Raw genomic sequence first — 27,479 nt, 5'->3', positions numbered from 1 at the left:
GCCAGGCCAAGAACTAGTCTTTCAAACTGAGTCTTTTGTGCATTTGGATGAAAGTGTGTGTGAGATGCAGGTCTCTAAGACTTCTGAGGTCACATGAGTAATGCCCCACTCCTGTCTCTGCCAACAGGTACAAGTCAGCAGCCGTGGCTGCCAGCATCATCAGGCGCTCTCACCCCCTGACCCCTGTCCAGAGGCTGGTGGGCTGGATCGACCACATCCTCCAGACAGGGGGTGCAGCACACCTCAAGCCCTATGCCTTGCAGCAGCCATGGCATGAGCAGTACCTGCTGGACGTCATCTTGTTCCTGCTGGTGGTCACCCTGGGCACCCTGTGGCTCTGTGGGAAGCTCCTGGGCATGGTGGCCAGGTGGGTGTGTGGGGCCAGGAAGCAGAAGAAGGCCTGATGGAGGTTCAGTCTTGACAGGTGTTTGGGGAGCCACTGGTCGTAGATGGCTTTCCCCAGCACAGGACACCCCTGTTTTCTTCTCCGTATTGGCACTTGAGGGTGGCACTCAAATTGCTCTTCACTATTTTCTGCCTCTGTTTAGAAATTCTTGTGAAATACTCTTGGGATTCTTCTTTTAAATTGTGTTAAAGTGTGTATTACATAAAATTTACTGTTTTAACCACTTAGTGTAGAGTCCATGGCATTGAGCACATTGACATTGTCCTGTGAACATCACCACCACCCATCCCAGAACTGTTTCTACCTCCTCAACTAAAAGGCCATGTTTGATCAAACAGTAATTCCCCATATCCCTGCCCACCCCCCACCAGCCCCAGAAGCTCCTGGCCATCCCAGTTCTACTTTCAGTGTCTACAAATTTGATCTTGGCTTCCCTGACTTGCCCCTCATCAAGTCAGGTCCAAGAATGGACCCCTCATTCTTACCCAAACCTTCACAGACAGCCCCAGCTTCCTCTCCAGTCCCTGTCCCTAGACACAGAACCCTGCTTATTGCATCCGGCATGCCTGACACTTGTCATTCTCTCTGCCCTTTCTCCATCCTCATACTTCATGATAGGACAGAACATATTGGCCAGTTGTTCTATGTTGGACCTTCCTCTTGAACCTTCTTCTCACCTCATGTCCAAGCTCAGGAACTCTGGTCTCTGTCCTACTTGGACAGGGATGACCCTCTCAGGATTCCATCTGTGGTCTCTGTCCTGAGTCCCTCCTGTGTAGGGCACATCCTTTGCTGCCCAGGCCTGGAGCCTGCGTTTTGGCCACAAAGCTGTGGTTTTCACTTTTCATAATTCCCTCCTCAGGATTCCCTCTCTTGAAAATGTAGTCATGGAGAGACCTCGAGTGCAGATCCCAGACTTCCACATGAGGCTCTGGGGCTCCGGTCCAGTGAGTATGGCAGTTCCCAGGACTTTGTTGATTTAGGAAGTATCCATCTGCCCCACAGATATGCCACCCAAATATGCTACCCTTTATGTGGTAAATCCTTAGGAATTATATTCATTTCCTAGGAACATAAACCAGAAAACGTGTGGCTTGACTACCAGATGTGTTTGGTTGTTTTTTTATCTTCATTGACAAAGGTAGATTCAGGCAATGGAGTGGTGGTTTGGTGGCTTTGTCATGTCTTGTCTCCCTCCTTCCCTCCTTCTCTATGTTTGTATAAAATACATATAATTAAAAAATTTGGCCCGAGCCTGAGTCCTGGCCTCCTGAGTCACCCTCTTGCTCTCCGAGCAGCATGTGCTTCACCACCCGCTCTACCTTCTCTTCCAACTACTGGTCTCTGGGCTCCATGCAGTTGCCCAGCCACTGGGTCTGGCTGATTAGCAGCAGCGTGGTCAGCGTCTATGCAAGCGTGGGGCGCTTGGGCTCCCAGATCTCTGTATCCTGTTCCACCAGCTTCTGTGGTGGCTGGGAGTCTGGGGCCCCGCCACGGGGATGGCTGGGGGTCTGGTGGGCATGGGGGCATCCAGGGTGAGAAGGAGACCATGCAAGACCTGAATGACTGCTTGGCCTCCTACCTGGAGAGGGTGAGGAGCCTAGAGGCTGATAATCAGAGACTGGAGATGAAAATCCAGGAACACCTAGAGAAGAAGGGACCCTAGGTCAGAGACTGGGGGCAAGATCTTCGAGGACCTGAGTGCTCAGATCTTTGCAAGTGCTGTGGACAATGCCCACATTGGTCTGCAGACTGACAATGCCTGGCTTGCTGCTGATGACTTCTGAGTCAAGTAGGAGATGGATCTGGCCATGCGCCAGTCTGTGGAGAGTGACATCCATGGGCTCCGCAAGGTCATTGATGACACCAATGTCACTTGGCTACAGCTAGAGACAGAGATTGAGGCTCTCAAGGAGGAGTTGCTCTTCATGAAGAAGAACCATAAGGAGGAAGTAAAGGGTCTACAAAACCAAATTGCCAACTCTGAGTTGATGGTGGAGTTGGATGCCTCCAAATCTCAGGACCTCAGCAAGATCAGGGCAGATATATCTGGGCCCAGTATGACGAGCTGGCTCAGAAGAACTGGAAGGAGCTAGACAAGTACTGGTCCCAGCAGATTGAGTAGAGCACCACAGTGGTCACCATACAGACCGCTGAGATAGGAGAAGCTGAGATGATCCTCACAGAGCTGAGACGTACCGCCCAGTCCTTGGAGATCAACCTGGACTCAATGAGAAATCTGAAGGCCAGCTTGAGAACAGCCTGAGGGAGGTTGAGACCCGCTACACAATGCAGATGGAGCAGCTCAATGGGGTCCTGCTGCACCTGGAGTCAGAGCTTTCCCAGACCCAGGCAGAGGGGCAGCACCAGGCCCAGGGGTATGAGGCCCTGCTGAATGTCAAGGTCAAGCTGGAGGCTGAGATTGCCACCTACCGTCACCTGTTGGAAGATGGGGAGGACTTCAGTCTTACTGACATCCTGGACAACAGCAACTCCTTGCAGACCATCCAGAAGACCACCACCCGCAAGATCAAGGATGGCAAGGCAGTGTCTGAGACCAACGACAATAAAATTCTGAGGCGTTGAAGCAGCAAAACAGGATACCCTTTGAGGAATAAAATGTTCAGAGGTCAAAAAAAAAATTGTTCTCTCTTCCTAAATTCTTCTTAAAGATTGCCTTTCTGGTATAGGATTTTCATGAAATATTTCATCTTCAAATGATTATTTTCTCATAATTGATTTTCCTTCCTAAATGAATTTTCTCCTTAAAATTTTCAAATATATGTTATCTCATGGGCTAAAAATTGAGAGAAGGAAATGTTAGATATATGGAGTGGCCCTAGGATGATCATAGTTTTTGATTGCATAATTTTGGGTTTGGGAAACAGATCCTATAACATTTAAAATTAAAAAAGTGAAAGAGCTGCTATCAAATATATTGATACAGAGAAGGTCCACTCACTTGCTAATTCTAACAAAATATTTTCTTAGAAGTCTGCCAGACCGGGTGTCTCGTATCTACCCATTTTGTGAATCTGATATTGTAAGAATGTTATTCACAATCAGGAACATGTCACATGTAGAAATGGGTGTCCTTGAGGTATGAGACTGTGCATTTGTATGAAGTATGGTTTTATTTTTGTAATTCTTTTGAAACTACTTGAAATGATCTGTGGCAATTGTCCTTCAAGGAAGATGTGACAGTTTCTTGTGTTGTTGGGATATATTTTCCCCAATGACCAACTCAGGACTAAAGGATGAGGCTTCCTAGCTGGGAACTTCCTCCCTCCCATACCGAGCATGCTATTCTCACCTAACATCTGGTAATTTGTGAGGTTACTTTTGTGGCAGGTCCTTCCTCAGGTCCACTTCCATTGCTGAAATCAGATCAAGAGCAGCCAGGGCACCATGAAGAGTGATGCCTCTAATGTGTTCCCATGAAGCATCCTCCTTGACATCACTGTCTTGATGACATGGAGATCTGATCTCATCACTCCCTATTTAAAATCTTTTGTGGCTCCCAGTGCACTTGGAATACAAGGCTTCTGTGACTTCTCTCTGGTTACCATGGTAGGCAAACTGTCAGCTACCCTCCCCTTGCCCATTTCCCATGTACACTAAACCTGTAAAAAGGAAATTATGTGGACATTTGTGAAACCTGGCACAGAAGACTTTGTTTGAGACTATTGCAGCAGGGAAGAGAAACTGAATTCAACTCCAAGTGTGGCAAGGACAGGTGTGGATTCATAGCCAATAAGCAGAATAAGGGGGTATTAAAGATCAATTATTGAATGGCTCCTTTTTGAGATGATAAGAAAGACTACTTAAGGGAGGAGTACCATGAGAGATGTAGGGACTACTGCAACAGGGGAGAGAGATTGGGCTCAATTCTGAATACAACAATGAAAAGTGGAAATGTTAGCCAAGCTGCTGAGTGGGGGACAGTGGATGTAAAGTTACTATGAAGAAATATCATCAGTAAGGTGTGAGTCTAGCTAAGCCTACCTAACAAGATCCTTGCTGAGAGGCAGGCTAGCATGATCAGACCTCACCTGGGGGATGGTAGACGATAAGGGAGCTCATTAGCTAAAGAGAGTGACCAGATATGAAGAGTGGGAGTCTATTTAAATGGACTTAGGTTCTTGCTAAACCAGATAATGTAGAGATGAACATGCTGTTCCAAAAATCAGGGACTTGTTGAGAAGACGCTCACAGGATATTCATTACAGTTTGGTCAAAGAGAGAAACTTTGCCAACGGCCCATTACTAGAGCAACTTAATTAGTTATCAAAGTTAAAGACATTTTTGTTACAGGAAGATAACAGTGATCAGTTATCAACGGTGGAGGAAGTCTCCATAAACTAACTTAGCAGGATTCTTTGCTATAAGTGGGCTCAGCTAGCCAAGACCAGGACAGCAGGCAGTGGCTGAAACCTAGTCTAGAAGAGGTTTCAGAGGATCCTGATTAAAATTTGGCAAAGGATGGAGTCTTTGTCACTCACCCGACACATTGTCTGTTTTGTAACTCTGTGTCTTTTGCCATGTTGTGTCATCTCTCAGAAGTCCATTCTGCTCTTGTTGTAACAAAAAATTATACGTTCTTCAATACCCACTAATGAACACATTAGTGTGGCTAGACCTAACCACCATACCCACAACCGAACTCACTGCATCCTCTTTGAAATATTGTTCTTACTATACTGAAATTATTTGTTAACATATATATCTCTCTTTTTAGAAGCCATAAGACCCTAAATGCAAGAGATTGGGTTCTATTTATCTTCTTGTTACAGCATCTAGCATGGTGGCTCCTACAAACAGGGTTGGGATGATTGGATAGTTGTTTATGAAAAGGACACTATTGGATCCATATCTCACACCATATCGAAAAGTGCACTCTAAAAACATCAGAGATTTCATGTGAAAAATGACAACACACTGGGTCGAAAAAAAAAAAAAAGAGGTGAATTTCTCCAGAACTTGTATGTATGGAAAGACTTCCTAAATATGAATCAACAATCCTGATATTACAAAGAAAAGCTAACTAAGTAAACGAACTGGATAATATATAAAAATTTCTTCATGGCTGCATCACCAGAAGTACAGTCAAAATACAAATGAAAAGTGGAGAAAAATATAACATTCATCACATATAGAGGACTATAAAGATCTTTCTAAAGAATAGTTTCAAACATTTATAAGACTAGAACTTCCTGGTGCCCACTGATGCTCTGAACCTCTAAGGTCAATCTATAGATCTGAATCTGTAGAGGTTCAGAGCATCAGGTCAAGATCTGGCCCTCCAGAGGGGTTTAACACTTAGGGGACATCAGCATTTGTTATAAGCAAGTTAATTTTGGAAGAAACTCTGAGCAATAAGTGTAGGCATTTCCCATTGGGAATCAGCTTCTGGGATCTTGAGATGGGAGAGCTAGCAGAGATTTAAGCAGGTACCTGGGATATGGGGTATGGGGATGGCAGTATGAGGTCAAAGGAGCAGTTAGAAGGTGAGAAAATTTAGGGACTCCTGGGAGGCTCAGTGGTTGGGTGTCTGCCTCTGGCTCATGATGTGATCTTGGATACTGGGATTGAGTCTCACATCACATTCCCCACAGGGAAGTGTCATCTCCCTCTGTGTCTCTGCTTCTCTCTCTGTGTCTCTCATGAATGAATAAATAAAGTCTTTTTTAAAAAGGAGGTGGAACCATATGATCCTCTCATTAGATGCAGAGAAAGCATTTGACAAAATACAGCATCCATTCCTGATCAAAAGTCTTCAGAGTGTAGGGATAGAGGGAACATTCCTCAACATCTTAAAAGCCATCTACGAAAAGCCCACAGCAAATATCATTCTCAATGGGGAAGCACTGGGAGCCTTTCCCCTACGATCGGGAACAAGACAGGGATGTCCACTCTCACCACTGCTATTCAACATAGTACTAGAAGTCCTAGCCGCAGCAATCAGACAACAAAAAGACATTAAAGGCATTCAAACTGGCAAAGAAGAAGTCGAACTCTCCCTCTTCGCTGATGACATGATACTGTACATAGAAAACCCAAAAGCCTCCACCCCAAGACTGCTAGAACTCATACAGCAATTTGGTAGCGTGGCAGGATACAAAATCAATGCCCAGAAATCAGTGGCATTTCTATACACTAACAATGAGACTGAAGAAAGAGAAATTAAGGAGTCAATCCCATTTACAATTGCACCCAAAAGCATAAGATACCTAGGGATAAACCTAACCAAAGAGGTAAAGGATCTATACCCTAAAAACTACAGAACACTTCTGAAAGAAATGGAGGAAGACACAAAGAGATGGAAAAATATTCCATGCTCCTGGATTGGCAGAATTAATATTGTGAAAATGTCAATGTTACGCAGGGCAATTAACACGTTCAATGCAATCCCTATCAAAATACCATAAAAAGGAGGTGGGAAAATTTGGAAAAGGATCTCTAAAATGGAAATCGGTTTGAGTGACCTGGAGGTGGAACTATCTTGGAAAGCAACTTCCTAAGGTCTCTGCATTCCTGGTTCAGAGTATCTTCTCTGTGGAGAGCGATTCCAGGGACAGAGAGGGGTTAAGGAGAGCTCACTGACCCCTCCTTCCCACTGCCTGAGGTTAGGGAGGGTGAGAACAGAAGAGCCTGTGGAGCAAGCACCCGGGGAGGAGGAGCAAAGGGCAGGCAGAGACAAACGGAAGAGCAGACAGCGGGATCCACCTCTCACCTCCTCCCAACCTGTCCCCTCAGTGCATTTCCTTGGCTGCCAGCACAGGGTGTGTCCCCAGGGCACAGGCTCAGGGCACAGGGCACAGGACTGGGCTCCACAGCTGGTCCAGGAGCGAACATGGCCAGACAGTGGGCGCTGCTGCTAGCCTGCCTCCTCCTGTCTGGGTTCCTGCTCTCAGAGGCTGCCAAAATCCTGACTGTATCCTCACTGGGTGAGTGCTTGGTGGGAAAATCAGAGACAGCTGCATCCTGGGCACCCGTGCTGGGGCCCAGGCACACACCCTGGGGTCAGGAAACCTTGTGGGTTTTCAGATTGGATTGTGTCGCAGGCCTGTGGAGGGAGAGGTGGGCAGGCCTGTGTCGCAGAGAGAGGTCCCCACTGCTGGGCTGGGGAAGTCAGTTCTTGAGAAAACAGTGGTTTCCTTTTTTCTCTTTTAATCTGCCTTTGTAAGGAATCCCTGGGTGGCTCAGCGGTTTAGTCCTGCCCCTTTGGCCCAGGGCATGATCCTGGCACATCAGGCTCCCTGCATGGAGCCTGCTTCTCCCTCTGCCTGTGTCTCTGCCTCTCTCTCTCTCTGTGTGTGTGTGTGTGTGTGTGTCTCTCATGAATAAATAAATAAAAACTTAAAAAAAAAATCTGCCTTGTAGGTGCTTCCCATGGTGCATAGCTGGGGCCAGAATTTAGATCCAGGGCCGACCTGGAGACCTCGAGCCATCTACTCCAGGGTGAGGCTGGATGTCCAGAGGCATATCCCAGATGTCTGGAGGTGTGCAGTAGATGCTGTAGGAAGTGGAAGGTGAGGTCAGTTTAGGCTCTTGGAGGCCAAGGACGGGGGCGCTTGTGGGCAGCAGCCCAGACTGGGAATGTGTCATTCACAGGACACCTGTAAAACTGATGGGCACAGGAGGGGACCCCAGGACAGTCAAGTCCTTGGGAGCCCCTCTCTCTTTCACCCTTGCTGCTTGAAGCTTTTGAAGGATAGTGAAGTAGCCAATTCTGCAGGAAGTCAGGTTTATTTCCTTTACTTTGGCCCCAAAGGAACAGAAGGGGAATAGGAACATTTGTCAGGATAAGGAGGCATCATAGGATGGAGCTTCCCCAGGAAAATGTGGCATCGTCACGAAAGGATAGGGGTCTCCCCAGGTCACGTTTAGATCCCCAAAAATCTGAGGAAAAAGCACAGAGTCTAATTGAGCATCTCCGTTTTATTTCCTGACAGTGACCCTGAGGGTCAGGGGAATAAGGGGCCTTTTGCAAGAGCACAGGAGACCTCCCTCATGGACACCCCGACTTTACTCCCTGCTTCTTACCTCAAAGCTGTCCTCTTCCCCAACTCTTTACAGTGTGGATTCCTAAAGATCAGTATTTAAAAAACCTTGTTTCCCATTTAAAAAAAAAATTTTTTTTTAAATGATAGAGGCAGCAGAAAAAGAGAGCTCCCTCACCTGTCGAACGCCTGTGACCCGGGCCTGGCAGCGGGAGCAGGTGCGGTCAGAGGCCCGGTCTCTGTCCCAGAATGCACCGGGGCACCGCGCCCCGCAGACATGGCGGCCTCCGCGGGCGGGCTCCTCCCCTCTCTCGGGGCCTTCGTCGGGTTCAACGTGAGCCCGAGCAGGCCCGCCGAGGCCGCAGGGGCTTGTGTTTTGCGGAATCCGTGTTGCCTCGTGCAACACAAGCATAAATATTCGAGAACGGACTAAGCTCCACGGATACACGCGCGCCTGTAGTCCCGTGACCCCCCTGTGACCCGGCGTCACGGCCGCACCTTCCCAACCACCCCGCTTCCCGGTCGGGCAGGGTCTCTCCCTTCCCTCCTGACCGGGCTCTCTCTGCTGCGGAGACTCAGACTCAACAGAAATGCCCCGTGATGGCTCGTGATTTTAGGCACTTCTTGCAATGATAGAACCTGGACCTCCCTGCCCATCAAGCTTCTCTTCCCTTACAACTTTAGACCTTCCTACCTTGGGTGATATCCGGGTCATCATGCCTGCAGGACCTTGCAGTTCTACCCCCAGGCACCCACTCTTACCCTGAATGCCTTCATTTGATGTTCAGCAATTTTCAGGCCCCATCTGGAAACATCCTGCCTTATGTAATGGAATCTCAAGGATTTTTGGTTCTAAGTGGTAGGTTCACCTCCTTCTGCTTCCAATCCTATTTCATGGACTCCCACATTTCTTGTTCCCACTCTAACATCCATTAACAAAGAGAAGGATTCCATAAATAACTCTGACTGATTGTCTCCGAGGAACCCTTCCCAGTCCCATACACATCACTAGATCTAATTTCCAGTACAGTTACTTCTTTAGGGCACAGAGCCTCCGTAAGTACTGGCTAAAATCAACAGGTACCTAGCACGAGGGACTCCTTAAGGCCTAAGCAGAGAAACTCATCACACACTGACATGGAGACCATGAGTCACAAAAGGAAATATTTGATGAATGATTGTCACAGGTCAAGATTTGGGCAGACTGGATATGGCTGTCCCAGTTGGGGCTTACCCAAAGTGTGACAGGGGGGCTGAAGAAACTCATCTTCCATGGCTCACCATCAACACTTTGCCCCTTACCTTGGAGATCCCTTCCCCTACATCAATTTCAGACCCTCTGTTCACATCTTTATAAAAATGAAATCTTGTATTGTTCCTAGGTGGAAGCCATTATCTACTGCTGGACCAGGTATCTCAGATTCTTCAAGATCATGGTCATGATGTTACTATGCTTCTTAATGAAGCCTTTTTAATCCAAGGTATGTTTTGTTTTTGTTTTTGAATCACTAAGTTCTTCTATCCCAGAGAGACAATGCCTTCTGGATAGCGCTACTTAGCACAAAACATTTCTGAATCTAGTTGTATTGGAAGTCGGAAAATCTGTGTGTTTGTGTGTGTTTATGTCATCTGCTGGATATCATTTTAGGCTTTGTAGACCTGGCCTCCACATTCCATGACTCCATGTTTTACCCCCTTTTCTAGGTGTTTAAGTCCTGTAATGCAGGCGTGTAAGGTGGAGGGTTGAACCCTGTCTGGATTGCAGAGTATTAGCAACTCAAATTCAGAAATCCAGCTAGAGGCAGTATTCTGTACAGTAGACACAAGAAGACACAGAATTATGTCTTGAGAAAATGCCTTTTATTAAAGACTTATGAGCCAAAAAGTTTTTCATCTCTCCAGGGGGAAAACTGTCTAGTTCCCTTCTGTGTCTAAATTTTCCAAAAGGTTCATATGCATAATACAGTGGTGTGTGCAATGGATAAATGGCTGTCGTTTCAGAAATTAAAATTCTTTTTTTTCTTTCTCTCCCCCCTCCCCCCATCTCCACACTTCAAAACTCCCCTATTAAGTCAGCATCCTACTGATAAGAGGGAAAGGAAAATCCGAATCTGTCCTAGTGATTTTACCTTTGTTCTAGAAGGCGCTCCTTTCAGGGTTGTGGTATCCTTAGGTTAGCAAACCTTTTTCTCCTTTTCCCCACCGCCTCCCAGTACTGTCCACTCTTGATTAACCTGTTTCTTTGGTATGGAACCCTGACAATCCTGCCCCTTCCCTAGGATCTGCCCCTGCATTATAGCTTACTTAACGGAGTACTTCCCCTTTTTCTTTTTTTTAATTTTTTTTTAATTTTTTTTTTATTTTATGATAGTCACAGAGAGAGAGAGAGAGAAAGAGAGGCAGAGACATAGGCAGAGGGAGAAGCAGGCTCCATGCACCGGGAGCCCGACGTGGGATTCGATCCTGGGTCTCCAGGATCGTGCCCTGGGCCAAAGGCAGGCACCAAACCACTGCGCCACCCAGGGATCCCTTCCCCTTTTTCCAAAGGTCTACATTCTAGGGTGTGGGCCAAGTTCTTCTGTAAAGAGATGAACGTGATGCCAATAAAATGTAACAAGAACAAAGAAAAAAAAAAGGCAAGCCTCCATACATCATTAGTGATCATTTCGATAACTACTATTGTGTGGTGTGGCTTTAATTGTATTGAACACAAGTATTCAGCCATTTTTATAGCTTCTGCTACGTAAGAAGAGGTGCTCTTCCTGTTTCTAGGTTACTTTCTACTCCTGTTATGAGACCTGAACTTTAAGGAAGCTTTACCAGGATGCCTTTTGGTCATGTCCTAGGATCAGAATCTATCAATGAGTTGATTGTATATTCTTGAGACATCATTGGCTGCCCATGACTTGTGCATAGTGATGTCAGAAGTTCTTGAGTCACTGAATCCAAAGAATTGTAGCTAAGGGCAGCCCTGGTGGTGCAGCGGTTTAGCGCCGCCTGCAACCTGGGTTTGATCCTGGAGACCCTGGATCGAATCCCACGTCAGGCTCCCTGCATGGAGCCTGCTTCTCCCTCTGCCTGTGCCTCTGTCCCTTTCTCTCTCTGTGTCTCTATGAATAAATAAATAAAATCTTAAAAAAAATTGTAGCTAATATGAAGTTCATCAATCTTGTAGCTCTTGTCTGTTGACAAGGACATAGAAGCCCAGAGAACTTGAAAGTTTTGTTCAAGTTCACACAGCAGGTTAATAATTGAGTTGGGTGGATTTGAACTTTAAGCTCATGATTACTCATTCAGAATTGCTAAAGCATTAATTTTTTAAAAAATCCAAAATTAATCATTTTTGATGAAAATAAGTCTGGGAAATTATGAAATTCTGGAGATGAACTTCAGACCCCGTTACTATTTATTCACCTTCTAGCTTGGGTTCTATATTTTTCATATCCTTTCTATACATATCCCTTTGTAACTGCCTCGATTGTCAGTCTGATTGTGTATTTGCCTTGACTGCCAACCATGGTAGTTGTAGTCCATGATCATTTCATTTTGGTGGTTCTCATGGATTGAGGAACTGCTGAAAGCTTTAGACCCTCTATCACTTTAATATACATTCCCACACTCAAAACTAAAACAATTCAGGGGACTCATGGATTCCTTTCCATTTTATTCTTGGTTCCAAGCTTTAATAGTTCAGAGTTTCTTGCAATACTTATCATTCACTCGAAATTTCTGAGGTTTTGAAATGGATTGTTAATTTTTCCCTTTAGCAGAACTTGGTAGAGGTCTGCAAATAAGGAAACACGTGATTGGATTATTCTTGTTGACCTGATTCAATACTCAGTACTGAACCTTTTGAATCTGTATTAACTGCCTGCTTGGATAACCTCACTATAGGGTTTTTATTTAGAACATTTATGAATAAATGACTTCAGGAAAACTGAATTAACTATCATTTCTAATGCTAGCATGTAGGACTGTTCTGGTCAATAACTGAAATCACAAGTGAAAGATGCCGCCCTACAGAGGACTGAATTGTCTGCAGTTCTGACTCTTTTTCTAAGAGAACTTGCTGCACCTCTCTGAATACCAGGTAGACATTCCCCAAGTGACAGATCTCTTTGTTTTGGGGGAACTGTGCAGTTACGTCACTGATTCTCAGGGACTTGCTTACAAACACTCAAATGAAGTTCAACCTGGAGGGTCATTGTCCTGACCAGACAATTCCACCCCTTGAAGCTATTTAGTTCTGCTTTCCTTGGGTGTGGAGGTAGGAGGGCAGATCAGCAGCTAATGTAAGACAGCCCTGTCTTGGAATTCAGGCTTTGATTGAATTCATGGTCTTCTCAGTTTATTTCTCAAGTAGTTCGTCTCTTTATTGTTTGTAAAGTTTCTTGATCATTTCAGAGAACTATCTCTGTTTTCATTGATTTCTATTGGTTTTCTATTTCCAATTTTATTAATTTCCTCCCTAATCTTTTTTAATTCTACCTTCTGTCTTAGGTCTAGTACACTTTCTTCCCCAGTGTCTTAAGGTTGCAGAATAAGTTCTTGATTTGATAACTTTCTTTTTTAATATAGCCATTGAAAACTGTACATTTCCTTCTAAGTCCTGCTTTGGGTGCATCCCATAAAAGTTTTGGTATGTTGTGTACTCATTTTTATTTGTCTTTAAGTATTTTATGATTTGCCTTGTGATCTGTTTTTGATACATGGGTATTGTTTAAAAGGGTATTATTTAATTTCCATAATTTGTGAATTTTCTGGCTTTCCTTCTGTTGTGAATTTCTATCTTCCTCCTGACCCCTGGTGGGGTCAGATACCCTGTGGTAAGTGTGTTTTAAACTGTATTGAGACTTATTTGTGGCTGAGCATATGGTCTCTGCTGGAAAATGTCCCATGTACCCTTAAGAGGAATATGTGTGTTGTTGTTGGGTAGAGTGTTCAGAAGATGTCTGTTATATCTAGTGTTCTATCTAGTGGATCAATATATGTAAGTCTTCTATTTCCTTACTGATCTTTCTGGATATTCTATCCATTATTGAGAAGGAGTATTGAAATTTCCAATGATTATATAGAGCTGTCCATTTCATTCTCTATTCTGCTAGCTTTTGCTTTAGATATTTTGATGGTTTCTTATTGGGTGCATATATCTTTATAATGGTTATATCTTCTTGTTGTATTGAATCATTAATATACAAAGTTTTTCTTTGTCTCTTGCAATCTTATTTGATTTAAAATCTGTTGTGTCTGATGTTTGCTCATCTGCTTCTGCTTTCTTTTGGTTATTATTTGCTTGGCATATCTTTTTCCATCATTTCCCTTTCTATCTATGTCATTGGATCTAAAGTGAGTCTCTTGTAGACAGTGTATATAGTTAGACCATGTTTTTCTTTGTGTTTGTGTGCTTCTTATTTTTGTATTTATTTTTAATGTATTTTATTATATTAAACTATTAATATATTGGGGTAATTGTAGATTTACAGAAAAGTTGCAAAGATATTACAGGAAGTTCCTATATACTCAGACCTTCTTTCCCCCATTGTTAGTCCCATTTTATTTTTTTAATTATTATTTTTTTATTGAAGTATAGTTGATACACAATGTTACATTAGTTTCAGGTTGTACCACATAGTGATTTGCCAACTGCATATATTATGCTGTGCTCACCACAAGTGTAGCTGCCATCTGTCACCATACAAGACAATTACATTTGGATCATGTCTTATTATCCATTGTGCCAATGTCTGTTTTTTTAATTGGGAAATTTAATCCATGTACATTTAGTGTAATGACTGATAAAGAAAGACGTGCATGTGTCCTTTTGCTATCTGTTTCTATATGCCTTGTAGGTTTCTTATCCCTCACTTTCTTATCACTATTTTTCTTAAAGATTTTTTTTTATTATTCATGAGAGACACACAGAGAGAGAGAGAGAGAGAGAGAGAGGGAGAGAGAGGGAGAGACACAGGCAGAGGGAGAAGCAGACTTCATGTAGGGACCCCGACACAGGACCCGACCCTGGGTCCCCAGGATCACAAGCCAGGCTGAAAGTGGCACTAAACCGCTGAACCACCTGGGCTGCCCTGTATCACTATTTTTTTGTGTGTGTGTGTTTATTGATGCTTGTTGTGAAATGTTTAAATTATTTTTTCATTTATTTCTGTGTATATTCTATAGCTATTTTGTGTGTTTGTGTGTTACCATGGAGATTTAATTTAACATGCTAAATCTATGTTACTCAAATTTTAATTTATACCAGTTTAAGTTTAATAACATTAAAAAATTCTCCACCTTTGTTCATTCCCATCCCCTTAGGTTGGTGACATCACAACATTATCTTTTTGTATAGATGTGCCCCCAAACAGAAACTTTCATCAATTTAAGTGCATAGTACATTAAATTATATAGAAAACTTGATTGGAGTTACAATGAAAATTTTTTTAAAGATTTTATTTATTCATTAGAGACACAGAGAGAGAGGGAGAGGCAGGGACAGAGGCAAAGGGAGAAGCAGGCTCCATGCAGGGAGCCCTATGGGGGACTTGATCCCAGGACTGCAGGATCACACCCTGAGTCAAAGGCAGATGCTCAACTGCTGAGCCACCCAGGTGTCCCACAAACAAAGTTTAAATAATACTTGCTTTTAAACTAATCATTGGTTTTTAAAAATGTACTAGTTTCATAAACCATGTAGAAACCACAAGTGCAGTTAGGAAGCATTGCTATAATACTGGTTTTGTAATTTCCCGTGCATTTACTTCTATTAAGTTTTTATTTTTCTATGGACCCTTGAGTTACTATTTTGTGTCCTTTCATTTTTCCCTGGATGGCTCCCTTGAGCATTTCTCTCAGTGTAGGTCCAGTGGTAACAACGTACCTTAGATTTGTTTTTCCTGGAATGTCCTAATTCTGCTCTCACTTTTGAAATACAGTGTTGCTAGATACAGAATTTTTTGTTGATCATTCTTTTCTTTTAGAATTTTGAATATGTTGGCCCATTGCCTTCTGGCCTGCAAAATTTCTGATTAGAAATTTAACTCTGGGAAACGAACAGGGGTAGTGGAAGGGGAGGTGGGTAGCGGGATGGGGTGACTGGGTGACGGGCACTGAGGGGGGCACTTGATGGGATGAGCACTGGGTGTTATACTATATGTTGGGAAATTGAACTCCAATAAAAGTATACTACAAAACAAAACAAACCAACAAACAAAAAAAGAAATCTATTGATTATCGCACTGACAATCAGTTGTATGTGATGAGTCACTTTTTTCTTGCTGCTTTTAATATTCTCTCTTTATCTTTCTCAGTTTTGATTATAATGTGTTGTGATGCGTTGTGTTTGCGTTCATTTCCCTTAAGGGTTTTTGAGCTTCCTGGATGTTTAAATTCATATATTTCATTTATTTAAGAGGTTTTCAGCCCTTATTGCTTAAGATATTCTCTCTTTTTCTGTCTCTTCTTTTGCGCATTCATAGTACATATGTTGGTCCCTTCAGCTGTGTTCTTTTATTTAGTCTTTTAACTTACTGTTTTTCACACTTGATTATTTCCATTGTTTTATCTCCAGGTTCACTAATTATTTCTTCTGCTTGCTCAAATTTGCCTTTGAATCCCTCTAGTGAAATCTTCATTTCATTTATTTTATTTTTCAGTTGTAGAATTTGTTTCGGGTTTCTTTTTAGATTTTCTATCCTTTTATTGACATTTCTATTTTGCATACACCTTTTCCTTGACCTTCTCAACATTTTCCTTTAATTCTCTGAGAATCTTTAAGGCAGTTATTTTAAAGTCATCATCTAGTATACCTGCCATCAGGTCTTTCTCAGGAACAGTTTCTGTTGATTTATTATTTTCCTCTGAATAGGCTTCAGTTTTTTGTTTCTTGGTATGTCTTGGATTTTTGTTGCAAACTGAACATTTGAATATAACAATGTATTAAAACTGGAGGTGAGACTCACTTTTCTCCAAGGTTTACAGATTATTGCTATTAATTTTGTTTAATTAATTAATTAATTAATTTAGTGATTGTTTTAGGCTGCCTTTGTGATGAGGATTAACCTGAGATATAAATTTTGGTATTCTCAGATCTTTCTGAGCCTTTTGCTGGACATGAATAGACACTTTAAAATCTTTTTCTGGTATATGTAGTTGTGTTCTGATGTCCTAACCTTTCATGTTTCCCTCTCAAAAGAGGAAAATGAGAAAAATGTTGGGGAAAAGGAGACATCAGTCTCTTAAGACCCCTTGAAGTCCATTCAGCTGGTGGAGAGGGGATGGTTGCAATAATGCAGTATGATGCACAAACATTGCTGCATAATTCTTAGTGTGCACCTCTGTGATCAGAAACAGAAATCAGCAATCAGAGCACAGATATCTTATATTTGGAGAAGCAGGTCCTTTTTGCCTACTCTAGCTCCTGAAACCTGGGTGCGAGCTGCTTTATGAACCCATATTCAGCTGCCTACTGTGAGATGTGGCTAGGAGATGGGTAGTTGGTAATGTGATCAGAGCTGAGATAATGGAAATTAATTAAAGTTTTCTGCAATTTACAGATAAACCCTCCGTGAAAGTGGACTGCTTGGTTCCAAAATAGATATTTTATACAGAATCTGCCAGTGCAATTGTTATCTAGATGGGAAGACAGATTCCTGGTGCTCTGCTATCTTACCAGACTCTTCGCTACTACCTTTTGATAAATATTTTCTTTTCAGAATATATATATATATATATATATATATATATATATATATATAGGTGAAGAGACACTGCAGCAGACAGTTCGTTGAAGTAAGAATTGGGCAGAACATATTACCAAATCTGCTTGCGAAGTATCTATTAGTACTTAGATATAGTCAGCAATTTCAATAATATTGGAAATGTAGGGGCTTAGTATGATAAATAATGTTCATAACATTATAGTAATCCACTGCAAGGTATCATTAGTTATTTGCTGGTTTAATAATAGTCTAGGCTTAAATGGAGAACCAGTGAAAATGATTACTCTTTGCTTAATATGTTTTATATAATGGTTAAATCTTATTAAAATCCTTAAAGGCATTGTTTTAATATATATTGGGTTGTATTAACAATTTTAATATGTTGGACAGATCCAAATGGTCCCTTTTGTCAAGCTGACTGTAAATGCCAAAACTTATTTTTTTTAATATTTTTTTTAATTTCTATTTATTTATGATAGTCACAGAGAGAGAGAGAGAGAGAGAGAGAGAGAGGCAGAGACACAGGCAGAGGGAGAAGCAGGCTCCATGCACCGGGAGCCTGACGTGGGATTCGATCCCGGGTCTCCAGGATCACGCCCTGGGCCAAAGGCAGGCGCCAAACCGCTGCGCCACCCAGGGATCCCCCAAAACTTATTTTTATTTTAATTAACTACTTGTTACATAAAAGCAACCAAACCATATGGGTTCATAAAGCAGGTTTCAGCCACTAGGAGATAATGTAAAAAAATGGCTACTGTGACTATGGAATATTTAATCCCAGTAGTTAAGGCAAGGCATGCAAATATGTCCTCTCTCTAATATTTTTTACTCCTCAGAATACAAGAATTTCCTTGATAAATTTAGTATATTCTTCTCACATATCTGTTATTCTTGCTTCAGGATTGATTAAGACCATTATGGTTTGTCATTAGCTTATCTCACCTGATGTTAAAAAGTATTTAGAAGCTCTGATCTAGAGGTACAAAAGCCAATATGTACCTTTCTTCTCTTATAAAGTTTTTAAAAAAGTAATCTTACATTCCACGTGTATGAAAACTGAGAACTCTGTTTCAATTTCTTTCCTGCTCTCCCACCCTGCCTTGTCCGTCTCTTTCCTCTTTCCTTTGGTGATTATTAGGTGTATTTTCGGGAGGGTGTCCATTCTAACCTATTCATATTTATAAGTTTCTTCTTCAGAATGTCCCAATTAGTATCATCAAGGTGAGGTGCTTCCTCAGTGGTGATTTTGAGACACCTGAGATTGAGTTTGAATGAACCCCTTAATATATCTCCTTGAGAGTGTCATCAGTGTTTTTCCTTATTACTCTGTTAATCAGTGTTTTCTTTTAGCTACAGAAATATAATCAGCAGCAGTAACAGAGGCATTTTCTAGGGTTGTAGTGTACCTTCTACTTTTACTTGTGTGAATCTCATCCTATGACATAGTGACTACCCTTCTTCAACCATTCTGTGGGCTTGTAAACTTGAATCAGTCTTGCCCAGAGTACTGTCTATAATGGGGGCAGTCCTGGAAGACACACAACTATTGGTCACAGACTTCTACCTACCCTAGTGTCAATTACAACTCATGCTGGATCCAGAAACACAACCTAAGCTGATACAGAAGAGGGATTTGTGTGAGACACATGACCCAGGGCTACTGAAAGTCCAAACCCATACTTTTGTCCCAAAATGCCAATTATGAAAGCTTCTGAGTGGGGTGGATGAGGATTCCCCTACTTGGGTCTGGCTTGCTTGGCTTGAAACACTTGTTCACACAAAAGATGGCATGTTGAGGCTTTCTTCTCTGTCTGCCAAGATATGTTACAGAAGGTTAAGGGTGAGATGAAGCTTGAAAGCTGTCATCACTCTAACTTCAGAAATGGTGTCAGACTTTATTACACATGAGTTATGGGGGAATTGCCAGAATGTGAAGTAGGACTGCAGAGGACTATGATTTTTTTATTTTAGGCCTTGGTATTTTTTGGCAGAATGAAAAACCTGTGCATATATCACCTCTAATTTTAAAAAAATGATTTCTTTTTCTTAATGGGAAACAACTGGGAACTGGGATAAAATAAGATCTGTATTTAAATACAAAGTATACCATTCACTGTACATGAAATCTTGAAAGATTGATTATCTGGCACTTCTTTTGTCTTTGTTTTCTCATCTCTAAAATGGTAAATAGTTATACCTCTAAGTGTAAACCTTAAATAGAAACTCCCAGTACTCTAATATGAATAAAATTGGGTTGCTTTCGTGGTTCAGTTGGTTAAGTGTCTGCCTTCAGCTCAGGTCATGATCCCAGGTTCTAAGATTGAGCCACGTATCAGGCTCCTTGCTCAGCAGGGAGCCTGCTGCTCCCTCTCCCTGTGCCCCCTGCTGGTTCTCTCTCTCTCTCTTTCTCTCTCTCTCACTGTCTCTATCTCAAATAGATAAATAAAATCTTTATAAAAAATTAATAAAAGCTATTAACCCATTATATGTTCCTCAGTAAAGATTAGCAGGTTGCATGATTGAAGAAATGAGAAAGCTGAAAAACCATACCAAACAAACATTCAAAAAGCAAACATTTGAATATACACAAATAATAATAAGCAAATTGTGACATCAACATGCCAATGTTAATTTGGCTTCTATGGTATGACTAAACATTTCCTTATTGGTATTTTTATTTTTATTTTTTTAGGAAGGAAAGAAACTTCATACAAAGTTATCAGTTGGCTTCCATCTGAAGATCGTAGAAAAAAACATAAACATTTTATTTATTTTGGAAAGAAGCTTTGCATTGCAGGTAATTATTCTCTGAATGAAAGACTTGCCTTTTTAGTGATACAAATGAATGGCTGGATGCATGGATACTTGAAGTGAGTTTAAGAGAAATGGATGTGTGGATGGATGAGTGGGTGGAAGAGGAGATCAATTACAGTGGCAGTGGATGGATGGAGAAGATGAGTTTTATACTCCCAATTGTTCAGTCTTGTACTGTTGCTATTCCACTGCAAGGATGTATGTTGTTCTATATAGTGAGGAGACTGTTCTTTCTGAATCTTCCAGACAACATTTCACCTAGATGTTTGGGTATATTCTCTACAACACAAGAGGCAGGTTAGACAGCTTAATTTCCCATTGTTGGGAAGTGATGAGGCAAGTGAGACTCACGAAATTATACATATTTTTCCTCCCTTTCCGCACATAAAATTCAAGAATAGAAAGATGCTTATGAATATTGATTTTTTAAATACCTTGAACCACTCTCTTTTAAGCTCATTTAACAAGCCAAGTATTTTGGTGATGCAAAATGAACGAGTAACAGGAGAGATGTTATCATTACCTGGGATGTAGAAATTCTTCACCTTTCACATTAGAGGGAAAAGGCACAACTTCATTCCTTGCTGAGTTAATATAGTGGCCTATCATCTAGCCCCCTTCTTTCCTTAGAAATTCTACTTACTATAAGGTGGTTCTAAAATCTGGCTTTTTTCATAAAGCCTTTTTCCTTAGTCAAACTAGAAGACCAAATTCTCTCATCATATAAGAGATCTCATCTAAAGTTCTCATTTGAAACTTGTCTATTTCATCTTGTGTTGTTACTCACATATTTTTAAATTATGTGTCTCGTTTCTTCTCCCTCACTTGATTATTTTAAATACCAGTTCTACCCACATTTTAAATATGGTATAATATGCTAAGCACAGTGCTTTCCTGTATTTTTTCAATTGATTGACTTAATTTCCAATATGACTAATGCTCTACTATTGAAGAAAATGTACTTCATATCTTGAATTTGTCAACAATATTAATCAAACATTCTTATGTAAAATATTTTTTTTTTATTATTTATGATAGTCACAGAGAGAGAGAGAGCGAGAGAGGCAGGGACATAGGCAGAGGGAGAAGCAGGCTCCATGCACCAGGAGCCTGACGTGGGATTCGATCCCGTGTCTCCAGGATCGCGCCCTGGGCCAAAGGCAGGCACCAAACCGCTGCGCCACCCAGGGATCCCCTGTAAAATATTTTAAATTAGAATAGAGAATAATTTCAGCTAATCACCTGTTGTCACATGAAGTTGATTTTAAACTCCAGGCAGACATCTGCATATTGCTAATGAGCTCTCACCTGTGGGCCTTCCTTAAGTAGGCTGACATGGTGGAATGTTGCACACAGGTTACAGGTCTGCTGGGCCTAGATTCTCTCAGTCCTTCATTCAAGTAGGAGGCTCATGGATCTCTAAAGCACCTGACTTGTAACCTCTTATCAAGGATATTCTCAACCTTTGCCCATGTGCTATATAAAAAGGATCATTTTCCTTGTAGGTACTGATGTGAAACATTGAAGAATAGTTCCCGGAATAGTGTCATAGACAAGACTCTTAATAGATATTGGTAAAATTTTAGAATTAATTTTTGTGAATACTTCACCAGCATGAAGTAGAAAAACAGTAATTAACTTCAAATAGGTCTTTACTTTGTATTAAATGTTAGTCTTTTCAGGTAGGAAGATGTAAATCTCCCGTTCAGCTTAGAAGGTGGATTCTAATATTACCATTGGAAAGTTCCTTGTGTGAGGCAGTCTGTCAAATTCAGGATATACTCAATTTCAAATAAAAGGGATATACCTGAATATTGATCCCATGAAGTTACTTACACAGTTTGATTAGGAAATAGGACAGTCACTCATAAAGGATCAGTGTACAAATGAAAGTTAAACAGGGAATCACAGAATGTAACAACTAGACACGGAACTCTGAGATCTGCTAGTGTCAGAGATGTATTCAATGTAGAATGACCTCAAAAAAAAAAAAAAAAAGACAAACTAGAAGAACCCAAATTAGCTTTGCTAGTGGGTGCATATGGATTGGCCAGAGAAAGGGAAATGGAGAAAGAGAGAACATTTTAGGAAGCAGAAACAACTGGAGTAGAGTGATGAGAGCAAACTATTCATTGGACATCAGGTGGGCTGATGTCAGATTATGGTCTTACTTACCTGGGTTTTTTTCTCTGAACCAAGCTTCTCTTAAGTATTGTAAAATTAACACTTCCAATAAATATTTGTCGCTACTATTTTTGTCTTTACAGAGAAACATTTGACAACATTGTAAAGTTAATGGAAGAACTGCGGGTTCGATGCAGTGGTTTGCTAAGAAAAGGAGATACTGTGGATTCCTTAAAAAATGAGAATTTTGACTTGGTATTTGTTGAAGCATTTGACTTCTGTTCTTTCCTGGTTGCTGAGAAGCTTGGGAAGCCATTTGTGTCAATTCTTCCCACCCAGTTTGGCAGTGTGGACATTGGACTACCAATCCCTGTGTCTTATATTCCAGTGTTCGATTCCCAGCTAACCGACTATATGGATTTCTGGAGCCGACTGAGGAATTTTCTAATGTTCTTTGATTTCTTCATGAAGCAATGGCAAATCCAATCTACGTTTGACAAGACTATCAAGGAATATTTCCCAGAAGGCTCTAGGCCAGTTTTGTCTCATCTTCTAAAGAAAGCAGAGCTGTGATTTGTTAACTCTGACTTTGCCCTTGAATTTGCTTGGCCCCTGCTCCCCAACACTGTGTATGTTGGAGGCTTAAAGGTCAGACCTGTTAAGCCAGTGCCACAAGTAAGTAAAACTGTAGCTCTCTGCTGATGATATGGACACCATGCAGAGCTCTTCAGTGCAGAATTGGTGACTCCTCTGCCAGAGGGAACTGGGAGTGATGTAGCATGAGACAGGCAAACAATGAGGATATACATTTTTATTTTTCTAGTCTAATTTTTGCATTTGATTCTCTTTTAAATTTTATCTTTTTAATTTGATTTTAAATTTTGCTAAAAAGACTTAATATGAAATCTACATCCTTATCAAATTTTTAACAGTACAAAACATAATTATTGACTTAGGTACCATTTTGTGCCTCAGATCTCTAGATCTTACACATCTCACTTATCTGTAACTGTTCCTCCATGGAATAGTAGCTACCCTTTACCCTCATTGCCACCCTTCCAACCCCCCCAACCCCCGGCACAAACCTTGGAAACCAAAGTCCACTTTAGATTCTATGAATTTGACTATTTTAGATGCTTCATGTAAGTTAATTCATGCAGTATTTACCTTTCTGGCTTATGTCACTTAGCAGAATGTCCTCAGTATTCATCTATGTTTTCCCAAATTGCAAAATCTCCTTCTTTTTAATGTATTCCATTATATATATATGTGTGTGTGTGTGTGTGTGTGTATATATATATGTATACAATATATATTTCTTTAACCATTCTCTTTTGTTTTTTGTTTTTTTTTTAATTATTTATTTTTGATAGTCATACAGAGAGAGAGAGAGAGAGGCAGAGACACAGGCAGAGGGAGAAGCAGGCTCCATGCACCGGGAGCCCGACGTGGGATTCGATCCCGGGTCTCCAGGATCGCGCCCTGGGCCAAAGGCAGGCGCCAAACCGCTGCGCCACCCAGGGATCCCACCATTCATCTTTTGAATGGATATTTTCGTGGTTACCACATCAAAGATATTGTGAATAGTGCTTCAATAAATATGGGAATGCAGATATCTCTTGGAGATCCTGATTTCCATTCTCTTGGGTACAGAAAGAGAAATCAGATTGCTCCATCATATGGTGGTTTTATTTTTAATTTCAGGGGGAATTTCCATATTGTTTTTCATAGTGGCTTCACCATTTTTCATTCTGAACAACAGTATGTAAGGGTTGCTATTTTTCCATATTCTCAACATATGTCTTATGGTTTTTAATAATAACCATACCAATAGATGTGAATTGATATCTGATTGTGGAATTGATTTGCATTTTCCTGTTAACTAGTATCGGTAAGCCTTTTTTCATATATCTGTTTGCCATTTGCATGTTGTCTTTCGATAAATGTTTATTGCAGTCCTTGGCCTAATTTTTTAATGGGTGTATGAGATTTTTTTTTCTACTGAGTTTTAGTCTTTCCTATGATCTTGGAGATTAATATCTTATTAGAAATACAGTTTGCAAGTATTTTCCATTTTGTAGGTTGTCTGTTGGTCTGTTGTTTCTTTTGCTATGCAGGAGCTTTTTAGTTGAATGTAGTCCCAACTGGTTTTGTTGTTGTTGTTGCTTATTTTGGTGTTTGTTCATTTTGAGTTTGATATTTCATTTTCTTGTGTATTGTGCTATATCACTGATATCATTGCCAAGACCAATGCCATGAAACTTCCCCCTATATTTGTTTCTAAGAGCTTTATAGTTTCAGGTCTTATGTTTAAATCTTTAATCCATTTAGAGTTGAGTTTTTTGTATGCTGTATGGTGAGGGTAGACTTTTACTCTTTTACATGTGGATTTTCACATGATGAGGATAGGGATTCTGGTGAGACAGTGTTTTCACAGCTATCTGCTGGCTTTGGTGAGACTGATTACACATTTGCCTGTGGTGCAGTCTGTCTTTAGTTTTTCTTTTAAATTTTTTTATGTTTCTGTTAGGAAAAGAGACCATGTAGCTTCTTACTCTAATGTCATGATCAGTTTTTTTTCAATTTTTTTCCTTTTTCATATTTAAATTCAACCAGCTGACATATTAGTTTTAGACGTAGTTTTCATTAATTCATCAGTTGTATATAACACCCAGTGATCATCATATCATGTGCCCTCCTTAATGCCCATCACTCAGTGATCCAACCCACCTACCCCACAGCAATCCTCAGTTTGTTTCCTGTAGTTAAGAGTCTCTCATGGTTTTTCTCCCTCTCTGATGACTTCCCATTCAGGTTTTACTCCCATACCCTATGATTCTCTACACTGTTTCTTATATTACACGTAGAAGTGAAACCATATAAGTCTTTCTCTGATTGACTTTTTTCACTCCTCCAATCCCATCCACATTGATGTAAATGGTAGGTATTCATCCTTTTTGATAGCTGAGTAATATTCCATTGTGTGTGTGTGTATACACACACACACACACAGCACATCTTTCCCCATTCATTTGTCGATTGGACATATGGGCATCTTGGTTTATTCTGTAGTTTGGATATTGTACACATTGCTGTATGAACATTGGGGTGCAGATTCCCCTTGGGATCACTACATTTCAATCTTTGGGGTAATACCCAGTAGGGCAATTGCTGAGTCATAAGGTAGTTCTATTTGTAAATTCTTGACGAACCTTCATACCAATTTCCAGAGTGGCTGCACCAGCTTGCATTCCTACCAACAGTGTAAGAGAATTCCCCTTTCTCTGCCTTCTTGCCAACATTTGTTGTTTCCTGACTTATTAATTTTAGCCATTCTGACTGGTGTAAGATGGTATCTCGTTGTGGTTTTGATTTGTATTTCCCTGATGCCAAATATTGTGGAGCATTTTTCATGTGTCTGTTGGCCATTTGTATATCTTCTTTGGAGACATGTCTGTTCATGTCTTCTGCCCATTTCTTGACTGGATTGTTTGTTTTTTGGTTGTTGAATGTGATAAGTTCTTTATAGACCTTGGGTATTAGCCCTTTATCTGATATATCATTTGCAAATATATTCTCCCATTCTGTGGGTTGCTGTTTAGTTTTTGTCAAATGTTTCTTTTGCTGTGCAGAAGCTTTTTATCTTGATGAAGTCCCAGTAGTCCATTTCTGCCTTTGTTTCCCTTGCCTTTGGAGATGTGTCTAGCAAGAAGTTGCTGTGGCTGAGGTCACAGAGGTGGCTGCCTGTGTTCTCCTCTAGGATTTTGGTGGATTTCTGTTTCACATTTAGGTTTTTCAATCATTTTGAGTTTATCTTAGTGTATGGTGTAAGAAAATGGCCCAATTTCATTCTTCTACATGTGGCTGTCCAATTTTCCCAACACTATTTGTTGAAGAGACCATCTTTTTCCATTATATATTATTTCTTGCTTTGTCAAGGATTAGTTGACCAAAGAGTTGAGGGTCCATTTCTGGGTTCTCTATTCTGTTCCATTGATCTGTGTATCTGTTTTTGTGCCAGTACCATGCCATCTTGTTGATCACAGCTTTGTGCTAAAGCTTGAAGTCCGGCATTGTGATGCCCCAGCATCACAATTTTTTTCAACATTCCTCTGCTTATGCCAGGTCTCTTCTGGTTCCATGCAAATTTTAGAATTATTTGTTCCAATTCTGAAAATGCCCATGGTATTTTTTTTAAAGATTTTATTCATTTATTCATGAGAGACACAGAGAGAGAGGCAGAGACACAGGCAGAGGGAAAAGCAGGCTCCATGCAGGGAGCTCAATGTGGGACTTGATCCCAGGACTACAGGGTTATGCCCTGAGCCAAAGACAGATGCTCAACCACTGAGCCATCCAGGCATCCCTGCCCATGGTATTTTGTTTGATAGGGAGTGCATTGAATGTATAGATTGCTTTGTGTAGCATAGACTTTTTTTTTTAAGATTTTATTTATTCATGAGAGACACACAGAGAGAGAGGCAGAGACATAGGCAGAGGGAGAAGCAGGCCATGCAGGGAGCTCAATGTGGGACTCGATCCCGGGACTCCAGGATCATGCCCTGAGCCGAAGGCAGATGCTTAACCACTGAGCCACCCAGGTGTCCCGAGCATAGACGTTTTAACAATATTTATTCTTCTAACCTGTGAGCATGGAATGTTTTTCCATCTCTTTATGTCTTCCTTAATTTCTTTCATGAGTGTTCTGTAGTTTTCTGACAGATCCTTTACCTCTTTGGTTAGGTTTATTCCTAGATATCTTACGGTTTTTGGTGCAATTGTAAATGAAGTGAACTCCTTAATTTCTCTTTCTTCAGTCTCATTGTTAGCGTATAAATATGCAACAGATTTCTGTGCATTGACTTTGTATCCTGCCGCATTGCTGAATTGCTGTATGAGTGCTAGCAATTTTGGGGTGGAGTCTTTGGGTTCTCCATATACAGTATCATGTTATTTAGTAAGAGTGGGAATTTGGCTACTTCTGTGCCAATTTGAATGCCATTTATTTCTTTTTGTTGTCTGATTGCTGAGGCTAGGAGTTCTAGTACTATGTTGAACCACAGTGGTGAGAGTGAGTGGGTATCCCTGTCAAGTTGCTGACCCTAGGGGAAAAGCTCTTAGATTTTCCCTATTGAGAATGATATTTACTGTGGGCTTTTTGTAGATGGCTTTTATGATATTGAAGTATATATATATTCCCTCTATTTGTACACTGTGGAGAGTTTTATCAAGAAAAGGTGTTGTATTTTGTCAAATGCTTTCTCTGCATCTATTGAGAGGATCATGTGGTTCTTGTCCTTTCTTTTATTAATGTGATGTATCACATTGATTGATTTGCAGATGTTGAACCACCCTTGCATCCCAGGAGTAAATCCCTCTTGGTCATGGTGAATAATCTCTTTAATGTACTCTTGG

At 41.0% G+C, this 27,479-nt stretch overlaps 2 protein-coding genes and 1 pseudogene across 8 annotated transcripts in view; all 3 read left to right on the top strand.

Annotated features, from left to right (window-relative positions):
- The window catches only part of LOC121487469 (UDP-glucuronosyltransferase 3A1-like), a 33,240-nt gene extending 31,575 nt beyond the window's left edge, over nucleotides 1-1,665 (top strand). For 6 of the 7 annotated variants that reach the window (XM_041749221.1, XM_041749226.1, XM_041749219.1 and 3 more), the window contains 2 exons: nucleotides 128-367; nucleotides 1,269-1,665. In XM_041749221.1, coding sequence (XP_041605155.1) covers nucleotides 128-367; nucleotides 1,269-1,389 — 361 coding nt within the window. In that variant the 3' untranslated portion in view covers nucleotides 1,390-1,665. Of the gene's footprint in view, nucleotides 1-127 lie in introns of all 7 variants that reach the window. The other variant, XM_041749220.1, reaches the window with a different exon arrangement.
- Nucleotides 1,666-1,705: 40 nt separating this feature from the next.
- LOC121487471 lies at nucleotides 1,706-3,273 on the top strand (annotated as a pseudogene).
- A 3,467-nt stretch (nucleotides 3,274-6,740) lies between these two features.
- LOC121487473 (UDP-glucuronosyltransferase 3A1-like) lies at nucleotides 6,741-23,387 on the top strand. The gene is made up of 4 exons (XM_041749229.1): nucleotides 6,741-7,353; nucleotides 9,792-9,890; nucleotides 19,819-19,923; nucleotides 22,208-23,387. The coding sequence occupies exons 1-4, from the start codon at nucleotides 7,260-7,262 to the stop codon at nucleotides 22,228-22,230; spliced, it is 321 nt and encodes a 106-aa protein (XP_041605163.1). The 5' UTR covers nucleotides 6,741-7,259; the 3' UTR covers nucleotides 22,231-23,387.
- The last annotated feature ends 4,092 nt before the right edge of the window (nucleotides 23,388-27,479 follow it).

The sequence above is a fragment of the Vulpes lagopus genome, chromosome 3 (assembly GCF_018345385.1).
Source record: "Vulpes lagopus strain Blue_001 chromosome 3, ASM1834538v1, whole genome shotgun sequence".
NCBI classification, from domain to species: Eukaryota; Metazoa; Chordata; class Mammalia; order Carnivora; family Canidae; genus Vulpes; species Vulpes lagopus.
This window is presented reverse-complemented; position numbering and strand designations above follow the sequence as displayed.